The sequence below is a fragment of the Pelobates fuscus genome, chromosome 3 (assembly GCF_036172605.1).
Source record: "Pelobates fuscus isolate aPelFus1 chromosome 3, aPelFus1.pri, whole genome shotgun sequence".
Classification (NCBI taxonomy): Eukaryota; Metazoa; Chordata; class Amphibia; order Anura; family Pelobatidae; genus Pelobates; species Pelobates fuscus.
This window is the reverse complement of record NC_086319.1, coordinates 212,327,290-212,351,867: the sequence shown is the minus strand read 5'-3', so window position 1 is coordinate 212,351,867 and position 24,578 is coordinate 212,327,290. Positions and strand designations below refer to the sequence as shown.

Sequence of the window (24,578 nt, the reverse complement as noted above, 5' to 3'; positions counted from 1 at the left end):
CAAACTACCTGGAAACCCTGTTATACTTCGAAGTTGCCATCTTTATTCGGTAGTTCTATCTACTGAATGTAGACCAACCCCGTGGCTCATTATCTGCAAAGTAACCACAAAGTTAAGTACCATCTTGTTCTTAGAATGCAGGCAGCGATACTTGGTCGTCGAGTGTCTGGAACTCCAAGCCGGATACGAGACCTCGCCAACACCGGTAAGTACACACTTTGTACCGCTGCCTGTTTCTGTTCCCGACAAGCCAGGAGAGCGCTGTTCAGTGGAAAGAAACACGTGAATGATACGATCACTACCTATGAGCCAGGGGAACCGTTCAATATTTTGTTCGTTTTGGAACTCCCGAAAATGACAGACTGCTACCACTTTTCTTCTGGAACTATTTTGGGCAGGAACCATGTGTGCGGTCGGTCAAACCTTTACCCCGGTGGCGATTTGGCTGTATTCATGGGATCTGAGCTCTATTTGAACACTTTGGGCGCTCAGATCCAGGCTATACGGGGATGTAAGACTTGTGGGGGTTCCTATTAATATTGTGTGTGTTTTAGGTTTTATTTTCTGTACCTCTAGTGCCTGGGAGATAATCAGTTTAAGCAAAATACACTCGCTTCTCTCCCAGACACAGACGCATAGGCATGTTTTTGCTGGAGACCCCATGCTCGGGGTCTGTGTATAAAAATGGGCCATCTGGCCATAATAAAACATTCATCTTGTATCAAGTCTCGACTGATGTTTGGGTAAACGAACGACGACGCACTTTATTTCTCAAGACTTGGTTGGATTTCGGGAGAGTATGAATGAACGTATTATACAAACGGGCAATAATTCACATGACCTTATAGGAGTTCGGGAGAGTGCAAATGAACGTACTATACAAAGTACAAGGGGTTCTTTACACTTATGTCTACGGGCTCGTAATGAAGTAAGCATGTCTTGTTAGGCATACCAAGTGCATTTTACCAAATAGGTTCTTACAGCCTCTTCCAAATACACAGGCTTTTTATTCCCAAAAATATTGCCCTACTTTACACAATGATTACATCCCAAACAACCTTGAAGTTGGCACTTTAGTGTCTGACTTAGCTACCACCTTGCATCTCTGCCACCACTGTATGAGGAAGCTTTTTCCAGCTGAAGCTCTCATACTATCACTGGCTGCCCATTGAAAAACTAATTCCTGAAGATAAAACAACCTGGACACTACTACTCCAATAACAATTTCAATTAGCTGAATTTTTTATGTTGTAGGAGTGTTCATTAAGGGCATAAAGACAAAATACATATGGTTGCAGTACATCCAATATATTTGCCTTCACTCTTGCCTTCTGTGCAGCCTGCTCTGGATTTACATCTGTAACTGATCAACACTGGATGCTGTACCATGGGGCTGGGTGAGTGGCGGATGCAAAATATGTTAATTGTTGTACAAGTTGCGTTTTCTTATGTAAAACTGAAGTGTCAGTAATAATTTTCAAGACCCTGTGACTACCACTCTATGCAATATATTTAATTACTGATCCACCAATAAAAATTACTGAAACTAATAAATGACATCTAAAGTATACATTTTACCAATTCTTGATAACTCTGAGACTTCAAGGCAGATTTTGCGTAGGCAACCCAAGTAATATGGGCTAAAATATTAATTTAAACCAGTGTTCTTTGATTGTGAGACATGCTACGATATAATTCATATACTTATTTGCTTTCTGGCATTTTCTAAATTTGCATAATACCATACTGAAAAGATTTTGCACATATCCATATAAAAATTTGCATAGCAACCACCACAACTTGGGTACTTTTGAGATAATTGCAGAAATGGCATGACCACATAATGTGTCCAAATGCAAAAGCTCTAACGTGTGTTTTTAAAAATTTGTAGTACTACATTCGCTTATTATAAGGCTTAGTTTTGTTTATACTTGCGCAACACCTCAATAACCAAATAGAACATAGTAAAAGGACCTGGAACATAAAAATGAAAATGAATTTGAAACGGTCATGATAACAGATGTAACAGACTCATAACATGAGAAAAGGAAATCAAATCACTAAACACATACAAAAATACATTTGAATTGTTTTATTAAACATTTTACAAAATAGGATTACATTTTCCCTGTAAAATTAAGCAGAAACATAAATGGATATGACAATGATATTGAGTGGTATCAATTTTAGATGAACAATTTAAGGAAAAACTATAAATATATATTTATGTAATGGAGTAGTCAGAAAAACTTTGATTCCTATGAGTTTCAACCCCAGATGCATAATGTAATATTGAAGTATGGTTTAAATTAAAAGTGAAAAATACTGAGTATTAAAATGATATAAACTGATGAAATTTGGCAGTCTCCAGATTAACATGGAAAATGGCCTCTCAATATAGTACACATTTACAACACCAAGATGGACAGAAATACTTAATACAAATAAAGGTTTATAACTTCATTGATGACATTTGTTCTGAATTGTTAAGTATTTTAGAATCAAATACCATATACCAATTAAGTATCTAAAATTTGGTTGCAGACCATACTCATTTATTACACTTGGAATGCTGGCTGATGTGGCAATAAAATAGTCCTCACAACACAAGGTGCAGTCCATGCTTTAGTGCCTACTGGCGACTAGTCTGAGAAGTAGTGGTGTAAGCAGCATATCGATCTGTAATTTGTTGCTTAAACCCACAGTACTCTGAGATGAACTTAACAGGTCTATGTTATAACTTTGCAATAACTCCAAAAAACATCACAAATAGTTTTAAAACATTTGAGGTGCAGCAGAGTGAGAAATACATTATTCTGAGTGTCAAAACTGGGGAATGCACTGCAGATAGTTATAAAGCTGGTCTACATTTTTTTATGTCTATAAGAGTTAAAAATTGTGTGCCGTTTTCTTCGGATTTTATGAACCGCCACCAAAAGAAGAAGTGGGGAGACTAAACATTTCTTGTAGTTACGTTACATTATTATATCTAATAACTAACAGCCATTCCATTATTCTATTTTAGTATTACGTTTTACCATCTCTAATAAAAACGTAAAGGAATTGCTGGCCATCCATGAACTTATGGATTCATAAAAATAAAAAATGAATTGATCTAAACCAATATCTTTATTTATCTCAATAAAACTCTAAAAATCTGTAAAATAAAATTTCGCTTCTAAGAATTAGCCTGTGCAGTGCAATAGAGATAAAGCTGGAAGAAATTGTGTCTACTGTCCCAGACCTCCATAAATAAACACACAAAAAAAAAAATATCTTTTATATGTGTCTCCTCTCTTCAATGTATTGATGACATCTACAGACAAAAATAAAAATTGTCACTTCATTGTACTATTTTTGTATGAATTGATTTTGGCAGATTTTTGCAATTTTATACTCACCTGTACACATCTTGCACCTAAAAGAGTATTTCAGTAAACAGGCAAGTTATTTAATGCCTATATTTTAAACAGAGAGCTCAAAGCGAATGAGATTAGTACAGGGATAGACTGTGTTGCTTCAACACACTGTAGGCAGTTTTTCATAAACAAAAGATATACATATGCCTACAGAAATGGCAATACTGGAATGCAGATTAATTTATGGCTGCCTAGGCATTTTCAAACTGATGTCCCGCACAAGCAACAGATCTATGGTAATTACTTTAAACCCTTGATTTTTTGATTGACGAATATATACGAGTTGAGGAAGTTACGTTGTGACCTTACTGCATCGCAACTATCACCCTGGATCGGATGGGAAAAGCCAGATTAATGACCACTGTCTGACTGTCCTGAATTTTTTTTTTCCCGTCATTTTAGGGTAACCTAAAATGGCTTAGATTAGGAATAGGTGCTAGGCCTACATGTTACATTTCCGAGGGTGACTGACAACCCCTCCACATATCTATCCAGCAACTATTTTATAGTTACTAGTGTTGGGAGATATGCAGCTACTACATACTTTTCTAGATGGTGTTTATGCTTTAAATGACACTCCAGGCACCAAAACAACTTCATCTAGATTAAGTTGTTATGGTGCCAGGAGGCCCTTCAAGGCACTCTTACCTCAAGGGGTTAAACCATTCGCAGGGCACCACTGATTGTCTGAAAGTGGTCAGCTGTCGCTCTCAGCCAATCAGTGGCCCCCAATTCACAAAAGTGGCTTGGAAAAGGTAAGTTTCTTTCCAAGCCAGTTTTGTGAATGGGGAGTCACTGATTGGCTTAGAGCATCAGCAAATCAAAATTGACCCTACACAGTGGAAAATTCTGATGCCAGATGCTGCCTGCTGGTGAGTGGGCCTGCCCCAAAGTGCAGCTGGAGGCAACGTTGAGGTTAAACCATTTGAGAATGCTTAACCCCCTCTGAGGTAAGAGTGCCTCTGGGATCTCCTGGCACCAAAACAACTTCATGTAGATGAAGTTAGTTTAGTGTCTAAAGTTACCCTTTAAACTTAAACAGTTGTCAGCAAGACCAGAGGAAGATTTATTTTTGTCTGAAACACATGACTGTAAATTAAAAACACTGCTTAAAGAAAACCGCCATAGCTATTCAATTTCAGCGCAATAGTATGTACACATTGAAATTACTTACAAAACAAAACAAAAAATCACTAATATATGCCAAGGGTGTATCAGGGAAACATATTTATGGCTACAGCTATTCTTTTTCCTATGTGTTCAACTATCCCATTTGGTACTGATACAGTACAAGTGGAGCAACCATTCCGAGGTCCATTTAACAAAGTCTTAATATTTGCAGCTAAAATATTCCAGTCTGATTTCTTAGTAGCTCCTCTAAAAATATTGATTCCTAAACACAAAACACCTAAACACAATAAAGCTATTATGTGTAATCTAAACACAGTAAAATGTATAAATCTGTAACCTATCTAATGTATAGAACAAAAGACAGCAGTTTTAATGATACATTCCAGCATTTAAGAAAATACTATCTCATAAAGAACTAGGACTCTTTAGCAGTGTTCGACGAAATCTTTATAAGCACTTTTTGATGCTCAGAGAACTTAAACCAGGTACAACTATGATTTTTTTTTTCATGACATTGACATGTGATAAGATGTATGTGTTGTACAGTCTGCTTATTGCACAAGAGATTATTTTCCTTTTTACATTCAAGCCATTTGCTTAAAAAAATTACAAAAATAGATTTCCAAAGAGATTGCTTAGCAACAGTAAGTCACCAAGTGGAATAAAAACCCTGATTTCAAACACAATAGCTGTGCAGAGGGAAATGCGTGATTCATGCAATACAGTATTTTCAGTGGTGGTTGCAATATACACAGATAATCTTTATAATGGCGTTAGCTGAGCTGTAGGAATTGGGCTATACAACAGATGATTTGTGATACCAGTCATTGGCCAGACCTTGCAAGAAAAAACAAAACTGAGTTGTTTGCATATGGCATTCTGTTACAATGGTGAAAAACTACAGCCAATAAGAAATAAAATTGTAATGTTTAAATACTTCCAAGCTAATAGTCCTTGGCAAACGTACATTAAAAAAAAAAAATAATCTAGTTTACCATTTGGTATTAGAGGTAATAGACTGAACTTAAACCCGTGTGCTACAGAGGAGAAAATATCGCAAAGATTTGGCCCTCTGAATTTCAGATCTTCTGAGGGAGATATTGAATCTGATGCAAAGAATAAAAAGTGCACCAGTGTTCCTAAACATCCCAACATATACGAAAGAAAGTCTTGCTTCACAGGAATAAGATGAGAAAGTAGCATTTTAATACATTATGTATGCCAAATGAAGTCTTAAAGCATGGCACTATACCATATGTTAATTCATGGGTCACAGGAACTCGATATGTCTAATTAAAATTATGCACCATTGACCTATACAGTTTTCTGTGTTGATGCATATACTGCCATGACTTTAGCCTAAAGAGAAAAAAAAGGCATTTAAATTATAGACATATCAATATCGGTCAGTAGGAAATTACAAAATATAAAATAAAAAATGAAGGTGATTTTTAAGGCAGTATACAGTAGTTTATACTTTGGTTAGTGAAACTGAATTCACTCTATCCACTCTGTATTGGGCTTGATAACTTTATTCCAAACTGCTAGCCCAAAATGTCTTTAATTTGTACATCTAGCTATTCCAATGTCCAGTACATTCCTATTAGAGAGAAGGTTTATGTGCCATGTAGCGTACATCTCTGCCTTAGAGACATTTTCAAACAAAGGATATTTAGAGACATGACCACTGATATGCATTGCTACTGATATGAATGATGAAATCTGTAGATGGAACCCAAGTCCCTTGACATATACATTAAATGTGACTTGATGTGGGAAATATCCTGGCCTCTGCATTTTGTTTAGCTGGGTTTTTTTTTTTTCCTTCAGTTTTTTTAATCGTTTTACTTATATTTCTAAAAATCTGCTTTTACAAGTCAGTTGGCTAACTGGAGCGTGTAAGCATATCTTGGTTGTCTTCATGGACCTCCATGTCCATCTCAAGAAGTTCAGGTTCAACGTTCCTTTTCTTTTTACCAGGCATTGCTGTCATTGCGTCATCCTTTGTTAGCTCTGACGCTAGCAGGGAGGTAACAGCACATCCAACTTTTCGATTAGCTGCAAGGGAACAAAAAATAAATTACTCCATATTTAAAAACATTTGCTCAAACAGGTTATATCATGTTATTTGAAATCTAAACTATTGGTAAGTTTCTATATAAAGAAGCATCTAGAGATTTCTCACCATACTTAATTTTATCATTAGGTTGTGAGTGTGTAACACCGCTATGAATGAGTCAACTATACAATACACACAGCTTTTAATCTTTCCCCTGGTAACTTGACAACAGCAGTTTAAGTACTGAAATTTAGGTGATCTTCAGATTTTTAAAGAACATTTAATAAATACAGTATTGAGCAATACTCCGAGATGTTACTTACTAGTTAAAACCTATAATAAAATTCAAAAAGGTCTTTCAAAACCTAGCCTAAAACATTAGGTGAAAATAATAATTGGCTTCTGTTTCATGAAGACGCCTTCAATGAACAAAACATTATTGGAATGATTTGATAGTAAGCCTATTCTAGGAGGCTGTTCAGTGTGAGCATAGCCGATGCACTCACCACCCAACCTGATTGTGAGTTGGGTAAGAGGCAGTTGTAGCAGCATGTAAATGGCAGACCAGATGCCAACACCAAACTAATATAGTGCTGGTCTGGCTATCGGACACAGGGGTTCGGGAGACTAGTTTACAACTGCATTTCAGATACCAGTCAGTACATATATAACACAGATGTGGACCAATGCAAAGAAACAAGGGCCTGGGCAGGTACCCTTCTACATGGATGTGTTCTTTACTGTAGATGAGTGACCAGTGCTGTGAGAGGCTGAGCTGCATACTTACACTGGTAATGTTTTAGAAAGGGCAGATAAGTCTTAATGTGCCTAGTTTTTCCATAGATTTTAACTTTTCTTTTTAAGGAACAAAACAAAACCACCGCACCATGCGATTGAGCACAAAAATGAAATGCATTGGCCGGCGTGTCCCTTTAAGTAGGTGTAACCAGATGCATCATATCTACCTTGTGATCTGACGACCAGACTCACAAATCTCAACAAACTAATTTTCAAAGACTTGTATTATCTTTTATTTCTTCATATTTTAACATAAACAGCTGCTAACGAGCAGATCTAATACAATGTTATTCTTCTAGATTGATTGCCTTTTAAAATTAGATTGCCTTTTGAAATTAGTAGTGATTTTAGCATTTCATGTAATTAACTTAAAAATGTAATACCTTCCTTCAGTGAAAACATCAAACATGATCATCTCTGTTCAATCTAAAGCGCTGAATCTAGAGCTTCTCTATGTAAACATTAGCCACATTCTACGTCATCATGCTGTGCATGCTGATGTCAAATGTGAAGTCCTACGAAAATAAACTTGGATGTGAAAGAGAAGCAATTCCAATGAGTCTGGTTGACAGCCAGTAGACTAGAGGCATATTTTTAGCAAAATATAAACATTACCATTTCTCAGAAACAGCAGTGTTCTACAATGTCAGACACAAGGGATAGCTTATATGCACAAAACTGACTATATTAATATGTTGTGGTTTTGGTGCTCAGCTTGTCCTTTTAATATTTAGACTTAACAGTAGATAGAAAATAAGATTTCAACTAACTATATATAACTATAACTTTCTTGCAAACAACAGAGGGAATTTTCCAACAACACAGTACATTCTAGTTCCGTAATGCTATTTGCAATCTTAAAAAACAAAAACAAAACATAAATGACAGGTGTGTAGTGGATACTTGGAAGAACAAAGTAACAAAATTCCATGTCCTACTTTTCGTCAGTCCCATTTTTGTGGTCTGTCATTTTTGTGTACTACAAAGAGTCTGAATAGAATGCCATAATATCACCATCCACTAAAACTCTCTCTGTATGAATGTGGTCCAAGGTAAGGAACAATAGCAGGTCTGGTGGCATTCACTGTACTGGCACCATTAAACAAAGGAACATGAAAAAAACGCAGAGGCGTTGAGTAATGGAACATGTGAAAAGAAAATTGAATAAGGTAACAAGTAATGAAACCGGGAGAAGGATAATTAAAACAACACTAGAGCATTAGGAATACAAGTGAATATTACTAATGCTATAGTGCCCTGGTCACCTTAGGTGACCAGGCCACGCTACCAAGGATAAAAAGGTTAGTTTTACTTACCTTTTCTCCTTCACAGTGCTGTCCTCCGGTGTGTAACTCCGCCAATCTCAGCCAATCCATTTGTTTCCCATAGGAATGCATTAGGAGGCTAGTGCACATGTGTGGCAAAACATTGTACTGTGCCAATCAGATTGCCTCTCTAAAGGGGATCTGACTCAAATAATGTAGCTTTATTCCACTATTTTGGTTGAAGCACATGTAGTGGCTGTTCAAATGACCCTACAAAGAAAACATTGCAGAACAGCAATGCTTCCAGCTACAGAGTTATAGCATGGTGGAGGCACGGGAGTAGGAGAACATAACAATTTGTTTTTAAATTAAGTGGTCTGGGTGCTTTTAAATTCCCTGTAAGAAAGATAAAGTCCTATGGTAACAATAAAAAGGACAGATGGAGGCAAGGGGAAAGGAATGGTAAAATCGAAAGGATGAATACGTTTTGTAGGTGAGCTCTTTTTACAGACCTGGAGAACAGAACTATTTTCTACATTTAAAGGGGCACTCTAAACCACTGTCCTTTAAGTCAAAGCTTATTAATTCCATCAATCTTTGGACAGATGTCACTGCCTTAGAGCTGTTGCTCTCAACCAATGAATTTTATCCCAATAGGAAAACATTTATAGCTTTAGCTATACCTATGAGCCACAAGTGCCCAGGGATCCAGGTGAGTATAAAACTGTTTAAAAATGGTTTGCGTTTTCAGCATGGGATATAGCCAGGTCTCCTGCAACCATAACTACTAGAGCTGGATGTAATGCTCATGGTGCATAAAGCGAGCCTTTAACGGGACGCTGACCACGAAAATTACTTAATCTCAAAAAACTTCTTGGAGGATGAGGTCTGTACAATAGCCCTTACAAACTACTTGGAATGTCATCTTTTTCAGGAAGACTCCTAAAATATCATTGTGCATATTATAGCATCTTTAATTTAGCTTACACTTGATCCACACTGTCACAACTTAATTTGGTTATATTATAATGTGCTATTGTACAATATCTATTTACGTTTTATTACGGGTCGATGGTTTTGATGCGTATAGTGTCTTTCTAAATAAACTAATTAAAATTTAACATTAGCAGTCAACTCTGGACAGAAAGAAAGAATCAGTAACATCATGAGACAGAAGGAAAGTTATTTTTATATAATATTGTTACGAAATAAATATTTCTTTATTTAAAAAACAAAAAACACAACAACAACAACAAAAAAACTTTAGCCTGCAATTCTATTTACTGCAAGCAAAATACCATTAAGTTTCAATGCATAATTAGAGTTGCAGAAATTAAACACTGATCTATCAAAATGACAGAGCCACTGGTAAATTCACCTATTGAATAGTAGCAGTAAGCTATTTAGGTTTGCTTTTGAACCTAAAACAAATTGTGTAAAATATTGCAATTAGACACAAATGAAAATTTGTGGTGTCAATAAAAGGGGAAAAAAGTTAAAATCCATGCTTTTTCATGCAAAACGCATGCATAACGTCAGCACATGCAATATCACAGCACAAAGAAAAAGCTAAGCTATTCCACAGCAGTATTCTGTGTTCACAGTACATACAGAAGAGTGAAGCTTAAGCTAGCTAGCTATATAGATGCTCTGTCAAAGGAGTCTCTCAGTCTGCAATACTCCAGTTACATTCAGTATATACAGTGCCCTCCACTAATATTGGCACCCGTGGCAAATATGAGCTTTTATTGTTTAACCGCTTGATTTTCTGTTCTTTGCTCTCATGGATTTCAAAACAATTGCAAACACAACACAGGTCGAACAGGTGTGTACTGCAGAATGGGTAACGCAATACATGGCATAAGCATTGAATCAGACTTTATTTAAGCTTTTAGAAAGTAACTTCTAAATGCCACATTTGTAATGTTGTTAAAGAATATTTGTTCAACTCTATCAGTACCCAAAATGCTGAAACGGCCGTCTCTTGCATCGAAACGGTTAGTATACAAACCAAGTAAAAACATTAAAGAAACACTCCAGGTACCAAAGTAGACCTACATCAGAAAAAACAACATGTAAACAATCACAGAAAAAGTGTTTTGCCTGATGCAAGATTAACAGTTTGTATAGAAAACTGACTTGTTTCCAATAGACACTTTTCAAAGACGTGACATTTTGCTCTAGGAATAGGTTTCTTGTTTGTTTCAATGAAAGAGCAAGTATTCACTGTGATATATTTTCCAGCGACTTCCTGGTGGAAGCGGACCTCAGTGATCTATTGCTTAAAATACACATACCAAGAATTATACACATATGTATATTGTTTGCATGTTTTAAATGCATCATTCTAAACATAAAAATATGAGTCTGCCCTGGAGTGTCCTTTTAATAGCACAAATTAATGATCAATTATTTGATACCATATGGTTAAATTAAATTTTATTTTTCATCAGCTCTATGATAAGTGGGTTGAGAGATTTAGATGGCAACCAGTTCCTTGAAAATGCAACAACAAATTAGCATTCTATAACAAAAAAAAAATCTGCAAAAAATAAAGCAATGTGTCTTAACATTTAGGAGTCACATTTTTTTTTATAAGACAATGCTTCTTAACTTATTTTGAGAATAACCCAATAGAATGCATAGCATTAGTTTACTAACTCATTCACTTGTCAAATGAGCTCCGCTACTTCTTTAATTAAAAAAATAATACTCTTTTAAGTCTCCAGTGAACTGGAGAATGCAGTTATGCCACAGTAAAGTACTTGTAAGCAATTGTCTTAGGCCTTTATAAATATGTAATGCCTGTTCTGACCAGTGTAAATGGGCTTGATTTGTGTTTTGATTGACAACCACTATTGGTATGACAGACTGTAGCAATAATAAAATATTTGAAATTGTGGCACACAATCTGTATTGCTCAATTTCTGAAAACCAAACAATCTCTCAATCCATTATTTAGTCTAGCATGGTTCAACACAAGATTTATCAGCCTAGGAAGCTACAAAACTGTTAATGTGGATAATCAAACAAAAACCAAACCGAACTTAAAATCAAAAAGGAAATTGTTACAGCACAGGTAAAAATAAAAACAAACTGAAATTCAAGGACAAATTGTTATTAGCACAAACACATCACACGGAATGCACCCAGCTTTACCAGGTCTGGTGCCTGCTCCTCCTCACTGAGGGATAAGAGAGAGTCTATTGAGAAGAAACATTGAATTAATAGACACAAACTGACTCCATCAAATTAACACCTTTGCGGTGAGATATCAATTTGTCTCTTACCTTCATGCAAGCTCAAAGCAAACTAGACAGGATAGGAAGAAAACCTAGAACTAGACACTGCTGAAACCATTAGCCCAATTAAAATAGATAATCCAATTCAGTGGCTTAAAAGGCCTGAGAAAAAACATCTGAAAAACTTAAGGTGGGCCTTTCCCTTCTGAATATTTTAAAAATATAAAATGCCAACATATCAATAAAGGTAGAGAGCTTTTGCTGTCAATGTTTCTCAAGGGGACAATTATATGGAGGATACTATGGGCTTTAAGTGTAACAGAATAGAGGGTACAGAAAGTATCAGGAGCTGAATAGGTGCACATGAGGAAGATGACGCCAACAAGGAAGAACTTCATGTAACTTTATCCCATATTTACACCTAGCTCAGGCCAATGGCCACAGAGTGGTTATGTCACCTATCCAACAAGCCAGAAAGTGATCGGGACACTTCAAACAAATATAGAAATAAAAGTTGTTTTCCCTTCTACTTTTCGCTGTTGGTTTCTCAATTGCCTAAATATTCAATTGAATTTTCACGGGAAAATATTGAAATATCAAGCGCAAGAAAAGAGGTAATTGAAGGAAGGTAAAAAAAAAATGGCTACAAGGCAGTGGACAGGAGAGGGTATAATAAGCTTTGTGTATGGTGTTGAAACAATAACGTTGGGAGCACAGTGGCAGGGATAATTGTGGTATTTATTTCTGGATCCTGGGGACTTGGAGCAAAAAACATTTTATAACAATAAATATCTTTTTAATGATATTGTATTTGCCTATAATGGAAAAAAACGGTTTGTCAATTCATCATAAAGTCTCCCTTTAAATAGGGACAGCACTGTCATTTTTCAATATATAAATATAGAATCTTATTGAAATATTCATGGTGACTGTGTTGGGTTAAAGTACAGACTACTTTGTCTTATGATGAGATTGCAGAGCTTGACAAAACTTGGCAAAATGTGGACCTTCCATTGTCAAGTTTTGCTATTTCACAACAGCCAAGAAAAGGCATCTTCTGCATTATGCAAGGTGTTCAATGGAGAATCTCTTAATTTCATGGATTCATACAAATACCTCTGTTTTGTATTCTTGCAATTGCTTGGCTTCTCCTCCAGGCCACCAAATACCATGCAGGCATTTGCAAAGACCCTGCAAGTGACCGTACTTCTTTGAAGGAACACGTCATGCACCATAACCCCTGGAGCTTTTTTTTTTTAGTGGATATGGTTCAAATAGGCAGCAGATGTATTCTCAGTAGCTTTTGTAAAACAGTTCTTATTTGGTTTGACAAGAATTGGGAGTTTTTTTTAAAAGCCCCCTTTCTCTGGTTGAAATATAATAATGAACAAGTTTTACTTCCTCAATCTGACTGCAAGATAATTCTGTGGGATTTGCAAGTTTCCGCACTACCTGAATTAATGTTAAGCATCATGATTAGGCTGAATTGTTTTAAACAACTAAAGCAGTCTTCCTGTGAGTCACTGTCAATTTGGTACAAATGTGGTTAAAACATTGATTAGTTTCATATTCTTTACAATATTTGCAAGATTAGTCCCATACTCTTTAATAACAGGAAAGCCTCTGTTTTTTTGTTTGTCAAACTGCTTGACAAATGTTTTGACAACAACGTAAATGAACACTACAGGCCACATAACTTTAGATTAATGAATCAGTTTTAGTGCATAGATCAGAGATAGGCAACCTTCGGCACTCCAGATGTTTTGGACTACGTCTTCCATTATGCTTTTCCAGCATTATGGCTGTAAGAGCATTATGGGAGATGTAGTCCACAACATCTGGAGTGCTGAAGGTTGCCTATCCCTGGTATAGATAATGCCCCTGCAGTTTCTGCCATTTAGTAGTTAAATCACATTTGTTTCTGTTTAAGCAGCCCTAGCCACACCTCTCCTGCATGTGGCTCACACAGCCTACATGATAAAATGGTTTCAATTTCAATCAGGTGTTAACTTGCTGTAGAAGTTTTTTTTTACTCCTGCTCTGTAAATTTAACTTTACATAGGACACTCCTGAAAGGTCAAAAAAGGCTACCAACAGAAGTAGCTAAGAAATTGTAAATTAAACAGAATGAGCAATAAAGGAAGTTTAAACATTAGATCTCTCTTTACAGGAAGTGTTTGGTAAGGCTGTGCAAGTCACATGAAGGAAGTGTGGCTAGGGCTGTATAAACAAAGGTATATTAACTCCTAAATGGAAGAGAATTAAGTAGCTAGACTACAAGGACATGATCTATACACCAAATTCACTACGCTAAGTTGTACTGGTGCATATAGTGACCAGCTTCCATAATTTTATAGCACCATATATTGTACTTCTAATGCTGCTTGGAGTGGTCCATTAACAAACATAAAACGTATTTCCCATTAGTATATTTACTATCTAAGAAAAGGTTTGACAGCCTCTAAACACTACTTTATCTCTAACAATAATTCAGAACATATGATTACCAACATACCCTCAAATGCAGATTTGTATAATTAACAGTAACATGTTCAAGTATCCAAGAGTATACATATTTATTAAAAATTATAAATATTTTGTCAGTCTGTCTTAAATCACCAAACGTGTCTGGAATCAAACAACACATCTGAATATGACCTACAGAAGGAATATCCCCTCACCAAACCTCCCCTCCACAAAAAAAACCCCAAAAAAACAGAAACACAAAAAAGAACAAAGGCTTTGAACAGAGTGTTTAAAATATGTTGATGAATCACACTTTATCCTCTAGCAACAAATATCCACAATAAACTGGCATTTCCTGAACTAATATACTAAAAGAATAATGGGAGCTTTGTTAAACAAGATACAAATACAAAAAAAAAACTGGTTTGTCAATGCTACAGATGCTATATCTGGCTTCTCTAATTAAATACCAGGAACAGTTCCTTCAGAGCTTGATAATGAGCCTGTGTTGTATCTTCATTGTACAAAATATAAAAAAAATTACTTATTACAGAAAAGAAAAACAAAGTGCAAACACGTGGCAAAAGTTTATGTGCTTGGTATAAATAAAAGTATCTATCCACTTAGAACAGTTTTGATTTGTGAACCATAAAAATGCCCTTCAAAAAGGAATAAAACAAGCAAACTTAAACCACAAATGTGCTAGATCCATAGAAATCACACATATAAGAAAATACAATCTAAAAATGTATGTTCTGCCTAGGAGAATGCAAACCATAAACTGTTAAAAATCTAGCAGTATGATAGCATCTATTCCAGTAGAAAGTGCTCCCAGGCTTGGAATTGAGATCAATAATACCGGTACCTCCCTCGCTAAGTGAGAAGCAGTAATATAGCTGGAACTATCCAGGGAAGATGAATTGGCAGCTGAGTGCTGTGCCACACCCTATAGTGATTCAAGGATTTGCAACTGGTGACGGAAACAGAAAATATACTCAAATTATTGGTATTGGTCCAACAGTCAACAGCTATTGCTACCGGTGGTCAAAGGGTCAATGTAAGGCATACTATATTGCTGCAGTTTACTAAATGTTTTGGGGAGGTGGGTTGTGGCACAAAGCACCCTGAATAAACTAGGGCTATGTGTAGGAATTGTGTGTCTAAATATTGTTTGTAGACAAACTGGAATGAATTTTTTTCAGATATCTTAAAGGGACACTATAGTCACCCAGACCACTTCAGCTCAATGAAGTGGTCTGGGTGCCAGGTCCCTCACGTTTTAACCCTTCACTGCTATGTTTACATTTGGGGTTATTCCACCCTTTAGTGGCCGTCTTCCGGACAGCCACTAGAGGCGCACCTGCAACGCTGGAGGCGAATTCCGCCTCCATCGCGCAGAGCGTCCATAGGAAAGCATTGAGAAATGCTTTGCTATGGACACTTTGAATACGCACGGCACTTGCCGCGCATTTGCATTCGGCTCCAGTGACGTTGGACGGGGGAGCTGAAGTCACCAGCGCCGAGGGAGCCCTGCGCTGGATTAAGGTAAGTGGCTGAAGGGGTTTTAACCCCTTCAGTGCCACGGGAGGGGGAGCCTGAGGGTCGGGGCACCCTCAGTGCACTATAGTGTCAGGAAAAGCGCTTTGTTTTCCCTGACACTATAGTGATCCTTTAAGATGACTATGAGAAGTAGGAGGCATTGTGACAGGTTAAGAGGAGGCCAGAAAAATACACACACCAAATATAGTCAAGTGTTAAAAGTCAGGTACCTCTGGGTATATATAGGGCTTAAAGAATAATGCCAGTCACTTGAGTTAACTTACCTTACCATGCCACATTGCACTGCTCTATGCTTGGCTGGTACTGCCTCCTTGGCCGAAGTCATCGAGATTGATGATCTCAGCCAATTCAATGCTTTCCCATAAGAAAGCATTGAAAGGCATGTGCGGCAAGACACCACGCTGTGCCAATCAGATGATCTGAGATCACCTGACATAAATAATAAATAAAAACAGTAATAGAGTTGCTATTGGACAATGTTGTGTATTATGGACCAGTAGAAAAAGGAGTCCAGTAAATTCCCAATCTTAATAAGATGACCCTTCAGTAATAGTGTCAAATAAATAAATGACAGTTTGGATCTGAACTCTCTTTATCTGTTGTGTATTATGGGCCAGCATTAAACTAAACCTGTGGAAGCTGCATAAAAAACAAAATCTAGACTTTAACATGTTCATCAGTGAATTATTTGTTCTGTAAACTAATCTGGCTGAAAGTCTAGCAGCTGCACCGACTATTAATGACATTTACCTTGTCGAGGTGCTCTCTTCCTCTTAAATGCCGCTCCAGACTGCAAAGCCTCCAACAGACTGTCCATCACTCCGGTTTCATCGCCCTCTGTAACACGAGGGAAAAAAGTAAAAGTGAGCGGCTTCAAATGCTACAAAATTGAATCTTACAAGGATTTTTTTTTTCCATTATATATAAATATTAGAAGACCTCTGTTTAGAGTTTGGGTTCTCTTGAGATAGAGGCATGATCCATTAAAATATATATATATTTCAATTTAGCAAGTTTTCATAGGTAGAAGATGTACTTATAATTTTCCTTCTTTGAGTTATACATATATCTGATATATTGGACATAGATGTGTATAAATAATGTAAAAGAAAAAAATTATGTAAAGTGATGCATGCAATTCTTGAACGACCAAAGTCACTTAGTATGATGAAAAAAACCTACTCCTGTCCTAATTTACGTATTCAATATGTGTGTGTATATATATATATATTGTTCTGGAAAATATAGAGGTGGATGAGACCGATTTTCTCCACAGCCTTAATAATTAATCAGAGTTTGCATGACTACACCTGTGTGAATACAGACAGTGTGTGCTTGGTCAGTGGGGTAGCAGGCTGAATGCACCGGTAGCTATTTGGGTCAGTGAGCACATTTTTTGAGTACTAAAGCAACATAGCAACAATTTTTCAATCCCTGAAGGGAATGGGAATATCAATTGTCAATGGATAAACAAATCTGTGTCTTAAGTATTGTTTCACTAAGCAGTTAATTGGAAGCAACACCCCCGCCCCCTCCCCTCCCCCCCAGAATAACAAAGTTGGTAAGTGTGCTCTAGAGCTATCCGTGTCTCCCCCTATTGCTGAGCATAGAAGGAATGCAAACACGCATGCATTGTTTTGAGAGTCAACCACGGCTGGACTAAAAAAAAAAAAAAACAAAACAAAAAAAAAAGGGATCTGGAATGGTGCCCACTAGGCATTAAATGATTTTTTTCAAAAAGGGAACTGCTTTGTGACATTTCTTATGTCACTGAATGAATCTCATCACTGCAGTGCAGACTCATGCCCCCCTCTGTCTGCATTGCACAAGCAAAGGGAGGGGTTGGAGGTTAATATTTACAAGGTTCCAAACCCCGATCCATGCTCCATCTGCTGGATGAAAATGGGAAATGTGCACCACAAAAAAAGGTTTACCTCTATAGGCTTAGAAGAATGTAAACATATCATTATTTTTAATTTGCCACAGCATTGTTGCTCATTGGATTATACAATAAAATATCCAATACCTACAGTTGCTGACACATGACACTGGACGTAGTCTTATTCAGTTAATAAGGTTCAATAAGATGTAATGTATGGGCATTGCAAAGTGAATGGCTGAATGACTTTACGCTACCAGTATGAGAGTTTATGGGGGAGGGATACTATGAAACATTAAAAATCCTTTCACAAGAGTTAAGCCACATGCTGACCCAGTTACATTGAGAGACAAAACAACAACAGCTGAGTGGGGACAGCATAGCATGCTACAGCTAAAGACCTTCTCCTATATAACCAAGTAATTAATAAATAAAACAAACAAACAACTAAAACACAGTTACATGAAACCTCTGGAATAACAGTTTTTGTATGCTATTCTGGCTGCAGCTTATAAAGGTTGCAGTCCAATACAACTGGATTTTACAGGTAGTCACGAATATAACCTTACAATTATGTAGCCTTAAAACTCTCTATATTTGTTTGAGCTGTGGGAGGCAGGGGCTACACAAAAACCTAAATGTTTTTGGAAATCGCTTAGTCACAAGGAAGCAAAGGTTTGTTTTTATTCTTCTAATCGGGATGCCTGTATGCCAGGAATCTACTTCTAGCTCTGTCATCGTAAACAGAACTGCAAAGGAAAGGAGGGGGCACGAATATGTCATTCCCCATTAAAAAGCACAGGCTTGCTCCCATGCAATCCAGACTGCCAAGCGTTAACCTTGAATCAATCAGTATTCCTGCCTCACGGTCACCGTGGCAACGGTTCTCGATGAAACCTGAATCTGTGAAAGCATATTACAACATCTGTCACTTGGTTACTGGCAGCTATAGTGCTGACAATGCTGCCATCTGGTGGTGGCTTAAAGTAAGGGAGAAGAAAAAAAAACCCTCACAAAATATAATACACCAATTTTAAATATGTACTACCAGGCATTTAATTCAATCAGTGATACATATTTAATTTATTTATATTTTCCTCATCTATATAATTAAAACATCACTAGTTTAAAAAAACAAACTTGCAACATTATATTAAACTCTTCGGCTTGTAAAATCAAATGGTATTGTAGGGTTAATAAAACAATTATCATTAATCCTAATAAGTGCTGGAACACTACATTTTTAGCCTGCCCCTTATCTACATTTTTATTTTTTTATTTTTTACAGCAGTAACGAGAAATAAATGCATAAATGTGTTTAAATACGCTCATTTAAATGTTTTGCATAATAGAAGCATCAGGAAAAAAACAGCTTGTATACATTGATTAGTGGTTAAGGAGTCCTGTTATCAAGGAGAATAAAAGTATTTTACATGTACTACATGTTATTTGCACACTATTGTATATATGATCTAAAGAAACAGTCAGCCTTTTCACTAACATTTGTCATTGCAATTCCACAATATCTCTCTGTATTTTTACTACATCTAGCAACCAATTTTCCTTTTTGCATATATTGTACTCTTACTTTTTAACTACCTCAATACCTCTCGACAATAAGCTTATTTGGGCACGGCTCTCAGCACATCTTGTTTGTGCATGCCGAACTTTTGTTGCACAACTACCTGTATGACAGGTTTCTCTATGACCCAAGCCAACTCAAAGTTTGCCACTTAACACACGAAGCTGTAATACATACAGTCTTTAAAGAATTATTCGTAAAAAGTGTTGGCATTAAAATTAGGATTACTACCAAGAAACAATTGGGACTAGCAAATCAATTTAGCTAGAAACGCATAGTTCTTGTGTAAGACTGCAACAAAATGTGAAAAGCTGCGAATGAAGATTAAAATTAGGCGTGCTTAATAAAACTATCCGCTTATCAAGGTGTGCCACGGTCCAAAAATGCTTGTGTATCACTAATCTATTGAATGATTGAAATGAGAGGTGCTGGCGCATTGAGATAATGAAGAAATATTAAATTGTTAAAAAGATTTAGTGATATTGCATAGTTTCAATCACTGGGTATATTGCTAGCAATTTGGGGGGGGGGGGGGAAGGGGTGGGTTGGATCAAACCTTTTCAGCACAAATATTTAGCAGTGTAGGATTTAATAAGTAGATCAGTGAATCTATATAATCCATGCAGTTGGCAAATTATTTAAACATTCATTCAAAGCAATCCTCTTAGAATCTGAGTGTTTATAATTACACCCTCTTTTCTTTAAACCATGACTCAAGATAGGATCACAAGTGATATAAAGAACAATCCAGTGAGTGTTCGAAACCATACATAGGAGTCTATCTTAAGGACAAGGGCAGGAAGCAGCATCTGGCCTTCATCACTATCTGGCCATACAGGAAATGACTAGCTCAATGAATAACAAGTAACATTCCTGGGTGACGTGCAAATATCTCACTTGCAAAAAAAAAAACTGCTAACAAATTGTTTTGACAGCAGCAACCTAGCTCCTTCCTAATGAGCAAATGGGAATGAAAAAAAAAAGTTTAAATACAAATTAATGGTGTGTGTTTGTTGTAATCTCATTAAGTTGTATGCTGTAGAAAATAAATTTTTATAAGAATGTTTGTTTTTTGATTGATTTTAAATTAGAGCAACTACGTAATGTCAGTCAGGACTGCATAGTTGCAGGAAAAAGCTGGCTGTTTTTATAGCTTTACACTCCATTTCTAAAATTACATTCTAGCATTAGAAAGACAAACATGCATATCTAGTGCTATTATAGTGCCCCATTGTACAGTGCTGCAGAATTTGCTGGTGCTATATAAATAATAACAACAATAGTCAAAGTTTAGGTGACAGGGCCCCTGCTGCCAGAGTTTAAAAGGTAAGAGTAATTTTTCTGCAGCACTGGTCTCCTTTTGTTCTGTTTTGGCCTTTTTGGCTGAGATCATTGAGATCGATCTCAATTACCTATTATCCCCTCCAGGCCACCCCAACTGGCCGCAGTTGGGGGCCATAAATAATAATGAGGGGTGAACTTATTGCACCCTCCCCACCATTGCTAGCAGCTAATAAAAACAATCTGCCCAGGACTAGGTTCCCCAAGCCCCTAGTCACCATCCCAATAAAGAAAATATGCAAAACTAAAAAACCTGTAAAACAAAAAACAAAAAATACTCCATTTTCACCACGTTTGCAGGGAAGGGAAAGCCTTAAAAAGCTTTCCCAGGCTGTGATTTGACTGCAAACGCTCTAAGTGGTTGGCTTAAGCCAACCAATCAGAGTGCTTTGACAGGCAAATCTTGAGATTGATGGGTAAATCAAGATTTACCTATAAGAGCACTCTGGTGAAATTCTGAAACTAAAATTCGGGCGGCGCCCAAGTATACTTATTACTAGTGAGAGCAGCGGAATGGTCCCCATGGTTGTTAGAGTAAAATAACATGGAGGGTTGTTTAGGAATAAAAGTGCTACTTCTTTCCCTATCTCTAGCCTGAGTAATGATGAGCACACGTAATAAAGCTGAAAGTGCCAGCTTACTGCTCAAGGCCATTCACAGCTATTACTAGTATAAATTGGTATGGCTAAGGCGTATTATAAATTCCACCTTTGTCATACTTCCATTTGGGGCCGGGCTGTGAATTCTCAAGACTCTCATGCAAAGTTAAACCATTTAAAAATGGTTAAATGGTTACTCCAAGCTCCATAACCACTTCAATGATTTTAAGTGGTCATGGTGCCTGCAGTCTGTATGTGAAGCATCTCCATATGAAACACTGCACATACAGAGTCTAACCCCATCTGCTGCTGAAGGAATTACTCCACTCCAGTACTATCATTGGTTCGTCATTAGCCAGTCCAAAATAAAAGGTCTAGTCTGGCTGATATAAAATCTGTGCATATTGATTTCTGTTAGTAAGTGGCATGCTACATCCCATGTCATCCTTCAGTACATCCTTCCACTACATCCCAGCAGATAGGGGTGTGACTAAGCAGAAGAGGATTGTGCTGAGGGGAGAACCTGTCCAGGGCGTTCGAATGTAGGTATGTTTTTATTTTTAATATTTGACTGGGGCGAACTAGGATAGGAAGGATTACTCAAAAAAAAACAAAAAAAAAACTGTTTTCTTAAAGCAATGCTTTTTGGTTAACGCTTTAAGCACTGAAGAGAAGGATGGTGTCAGGGAATTCAAGGCACTATGTCTACTTCAATGAGATTGGTTATAATTGGGTTAGGTAACCTTTAGCATTTCAGAAGCGGTGGACAACATCTCCCAAATGCTCTTACAGCCATAATAAAGGCAGAGCATCAAGAGAGATGTAGTCCACAACATGTGGAGTGTTGAAGGTTTCCTACCCATGTCCAGGGTGTCATATGTAATGTATTGGCTTGATAATTCAAGGAGCCACACTGGAGTCAAGCAGAATTGTTTTATCCTAATTTGTGGCAAAAATTGAATTTACTTCAATTGGTTTCATGATTTTCTTAAATTTCATAAATGTAAAAAGAACAATGCATTTCTGGTGTGTAGCCTTCCTATTTTCATCACGACCAATATGTGCATCAGCATGCAATGTTAACTTTGTTGCATGATCTCCAATATATGCCCCTTTGCAATCTTGTGCATTGATTAGTAATAGGAGGTTAATTTAAAAAGGTACAAGGGGGAAAAAAAAAATGGTATTCTGCACGTTTTTTATATCCATCAACTGTTCTGTCAGTAAACATTTCTCTGCTACACATACCTGCATTAATATCAATTATCTCATTTTTCTTCTGCATTTTCGCCTGCTTCTTCTTCTCTGCCTCTTCCTTAGCCAGTTTGGCCCGTTTCATCTTTTCTTCTGTTTCCCGTCGTTTCTGGTTGTCTTTGACAGCTTGCTGTAGATATGGAATAAAACAAATAAAAGAAAGGAGAAAACCTAAATGAAACCCAAAATTTAGCAACTCCCCCGTGTTGTGGCAATATAAAAGATAAATAACAGGTCTCTTAACATAATGACAGATGTAAACATTAAAAAATAAAGATATCTAAATTTATGTAATTAGTTTCGTAAAAGACAAAAAACATGTATTTGATGAAACTTGGTTTGGTCAAATCTGATAAAATTGACTACGTATGGCACTAGAGCTAGCTACTCCATCTATGAAAGCATGACTTTCAAACGAGTAGACATGTGCAAACATAGATTTTGGATAGCTCAGATGAGTGAAATGCCTTTTAATTCAAATATGGACTTACCTGCATTTAAAAAGACATTTCATTTGTCCAGACTGTGTGATTAATGAAAGTGCAATACTTGCAAGCAGTGCAATTTTCATATTTGAGTTCATTTCATTAATAAACCCATATTTCATAGGCTGGCTTACCACAAACATGTTACGGAAGTTGAATAAGTCAAGGAAGAACTCCTCAATAGTGACCTTCTTGGTGTCGAATACAAAATATGTTGCTAATTCTTGGAACAGGGATTCCATATGGTCATGCATCATGCACAACTTGGTATACTGTTCCTGGGCGTCCTTCACAAAGATGTATATGAAACTGGTCAAGAATCATAAGTTGAAAACCACGTAATTTTAGCAGGAGAAAAGGCAATTATTAAACGTTGTAGCAACAAAAGAACAATCAACACTGTTGATGTTTAATGATAATGCCTGTTTTACTCACACATTAATGGATAATTCTCTACAAAAGTTGCTTTAACAGGGATTGGAGTTGACATTTTAGATTAGAGATGAGTCATTTTCCCTACCAAAAAAAAAAAAAGCACTACAATTTCTGGATATCATCATATTACTATCACGGGTGTCTACAAAAAGCATCCTCAAATTCAGATTAAGGATTATTATTATTAGCTCTAACATTTTACGCAGCACAATTCATTTACAATCCATTTAATGTTATCTGGGGCAGTGGAGAGGGCATTACACTTACAATTTCAGAATTCAATCCATTCTTCAGTTAAATGTTGGTTTTCTCTACCACAAAAAAATTAAATGGGAAGACTAATCTAAATGGTCATTATCGAATAAGGTGATAAAATTACTATTCTATCCTGATGAAAGTCAATTAGCAGCAAGCTCAATTATAAACACCTGAGCCATTGTTATAGGACCCCATGAATCATTAACAGGACATAAACTTCAAACCCTCATAAGCATTGCAGATCTGAGATTGGAAAAACATTCCACATATGGTAAGCCTTTCCCTAATATCAGAACAAAATAAAATTCAAATGCAACAACTTTTACGTCTGATGTTGCTCAAAATAGGTAAAGGATATGGTCATTTTGTCCACAAATTTATCATTTTCATTTGTTGCTGGTGGGAAGCTCTCAATCTCTTTCTGAAGATCTGAAATCTGCTTTTTCATCTGAGCCAAACTCTTCTGTAAAGTTTCAGCAGAGACTAGTAGAAAAGAATAAATAATTTCAAAAATGATAAAATTCAGAGAAAATTTTAGGCAGAGGGGGAAGGAAAGAATATTTGAAGCCAAACTGTTTAATATAAAGCATCCCTGTAGATATATAAAAAAGTCAAAATGCATCTAATGAATCGTAACTGGCTGAGCAAGCATAAATCTTGTTTTCTTAATTATACTACTTATGGATGCTATCCTTTAAACCCCAATCATCCCGTATTATTACTTTTTGTGTGCAGAATCTCTACTGTGGAAGCACTTTGGTTGTTATGATGTATAAAGCAATCCTTTTTGCACATCTTACACTAA

General features: G+C 36.6%; 1 protein-coding gene across 1 annotated transcript in view; it reads right to left on the bottom strand.

The window, feature by feature from the left end:
* Window positions 1-3,826: 3,826 nt before the first annotated feature.
* DIAPH1 (diaphanous related formin 1) overlaps window positions 3,827-24,578 on the bottom strand; it is a 201,334-nt gene continuing 180,582 nt past the window's right edge. Inside the window, exons 23-27 of the mRNA XM_063447983.1 lie at window positions 24,133-24,256; window positions 23,215-23,380; window positions 22,590-22,725; window positions 16,691-16,777; window positions 3,827-6,608 (exon numbers count right to left, since the gene is read on the bottom strand). Of these exons, the coding sequence (XP_063304053.1) occupies window positions 6,436-6,608; window positions 16,691-16,777; window positions 22,590-22,725; window positions 23,215-23,380; window positions 24,133-24,256 (686 nt within the window). The 3' untranslated portion in view covers window positions 3,827-6,435. The remainder of the gene's footprint in view (window positions 6,609-16,690; window positions 16,778-22,589; window positions 22,726-23,214; window positions 23,381-24,132; window positions 24,257-24,578) is intronic.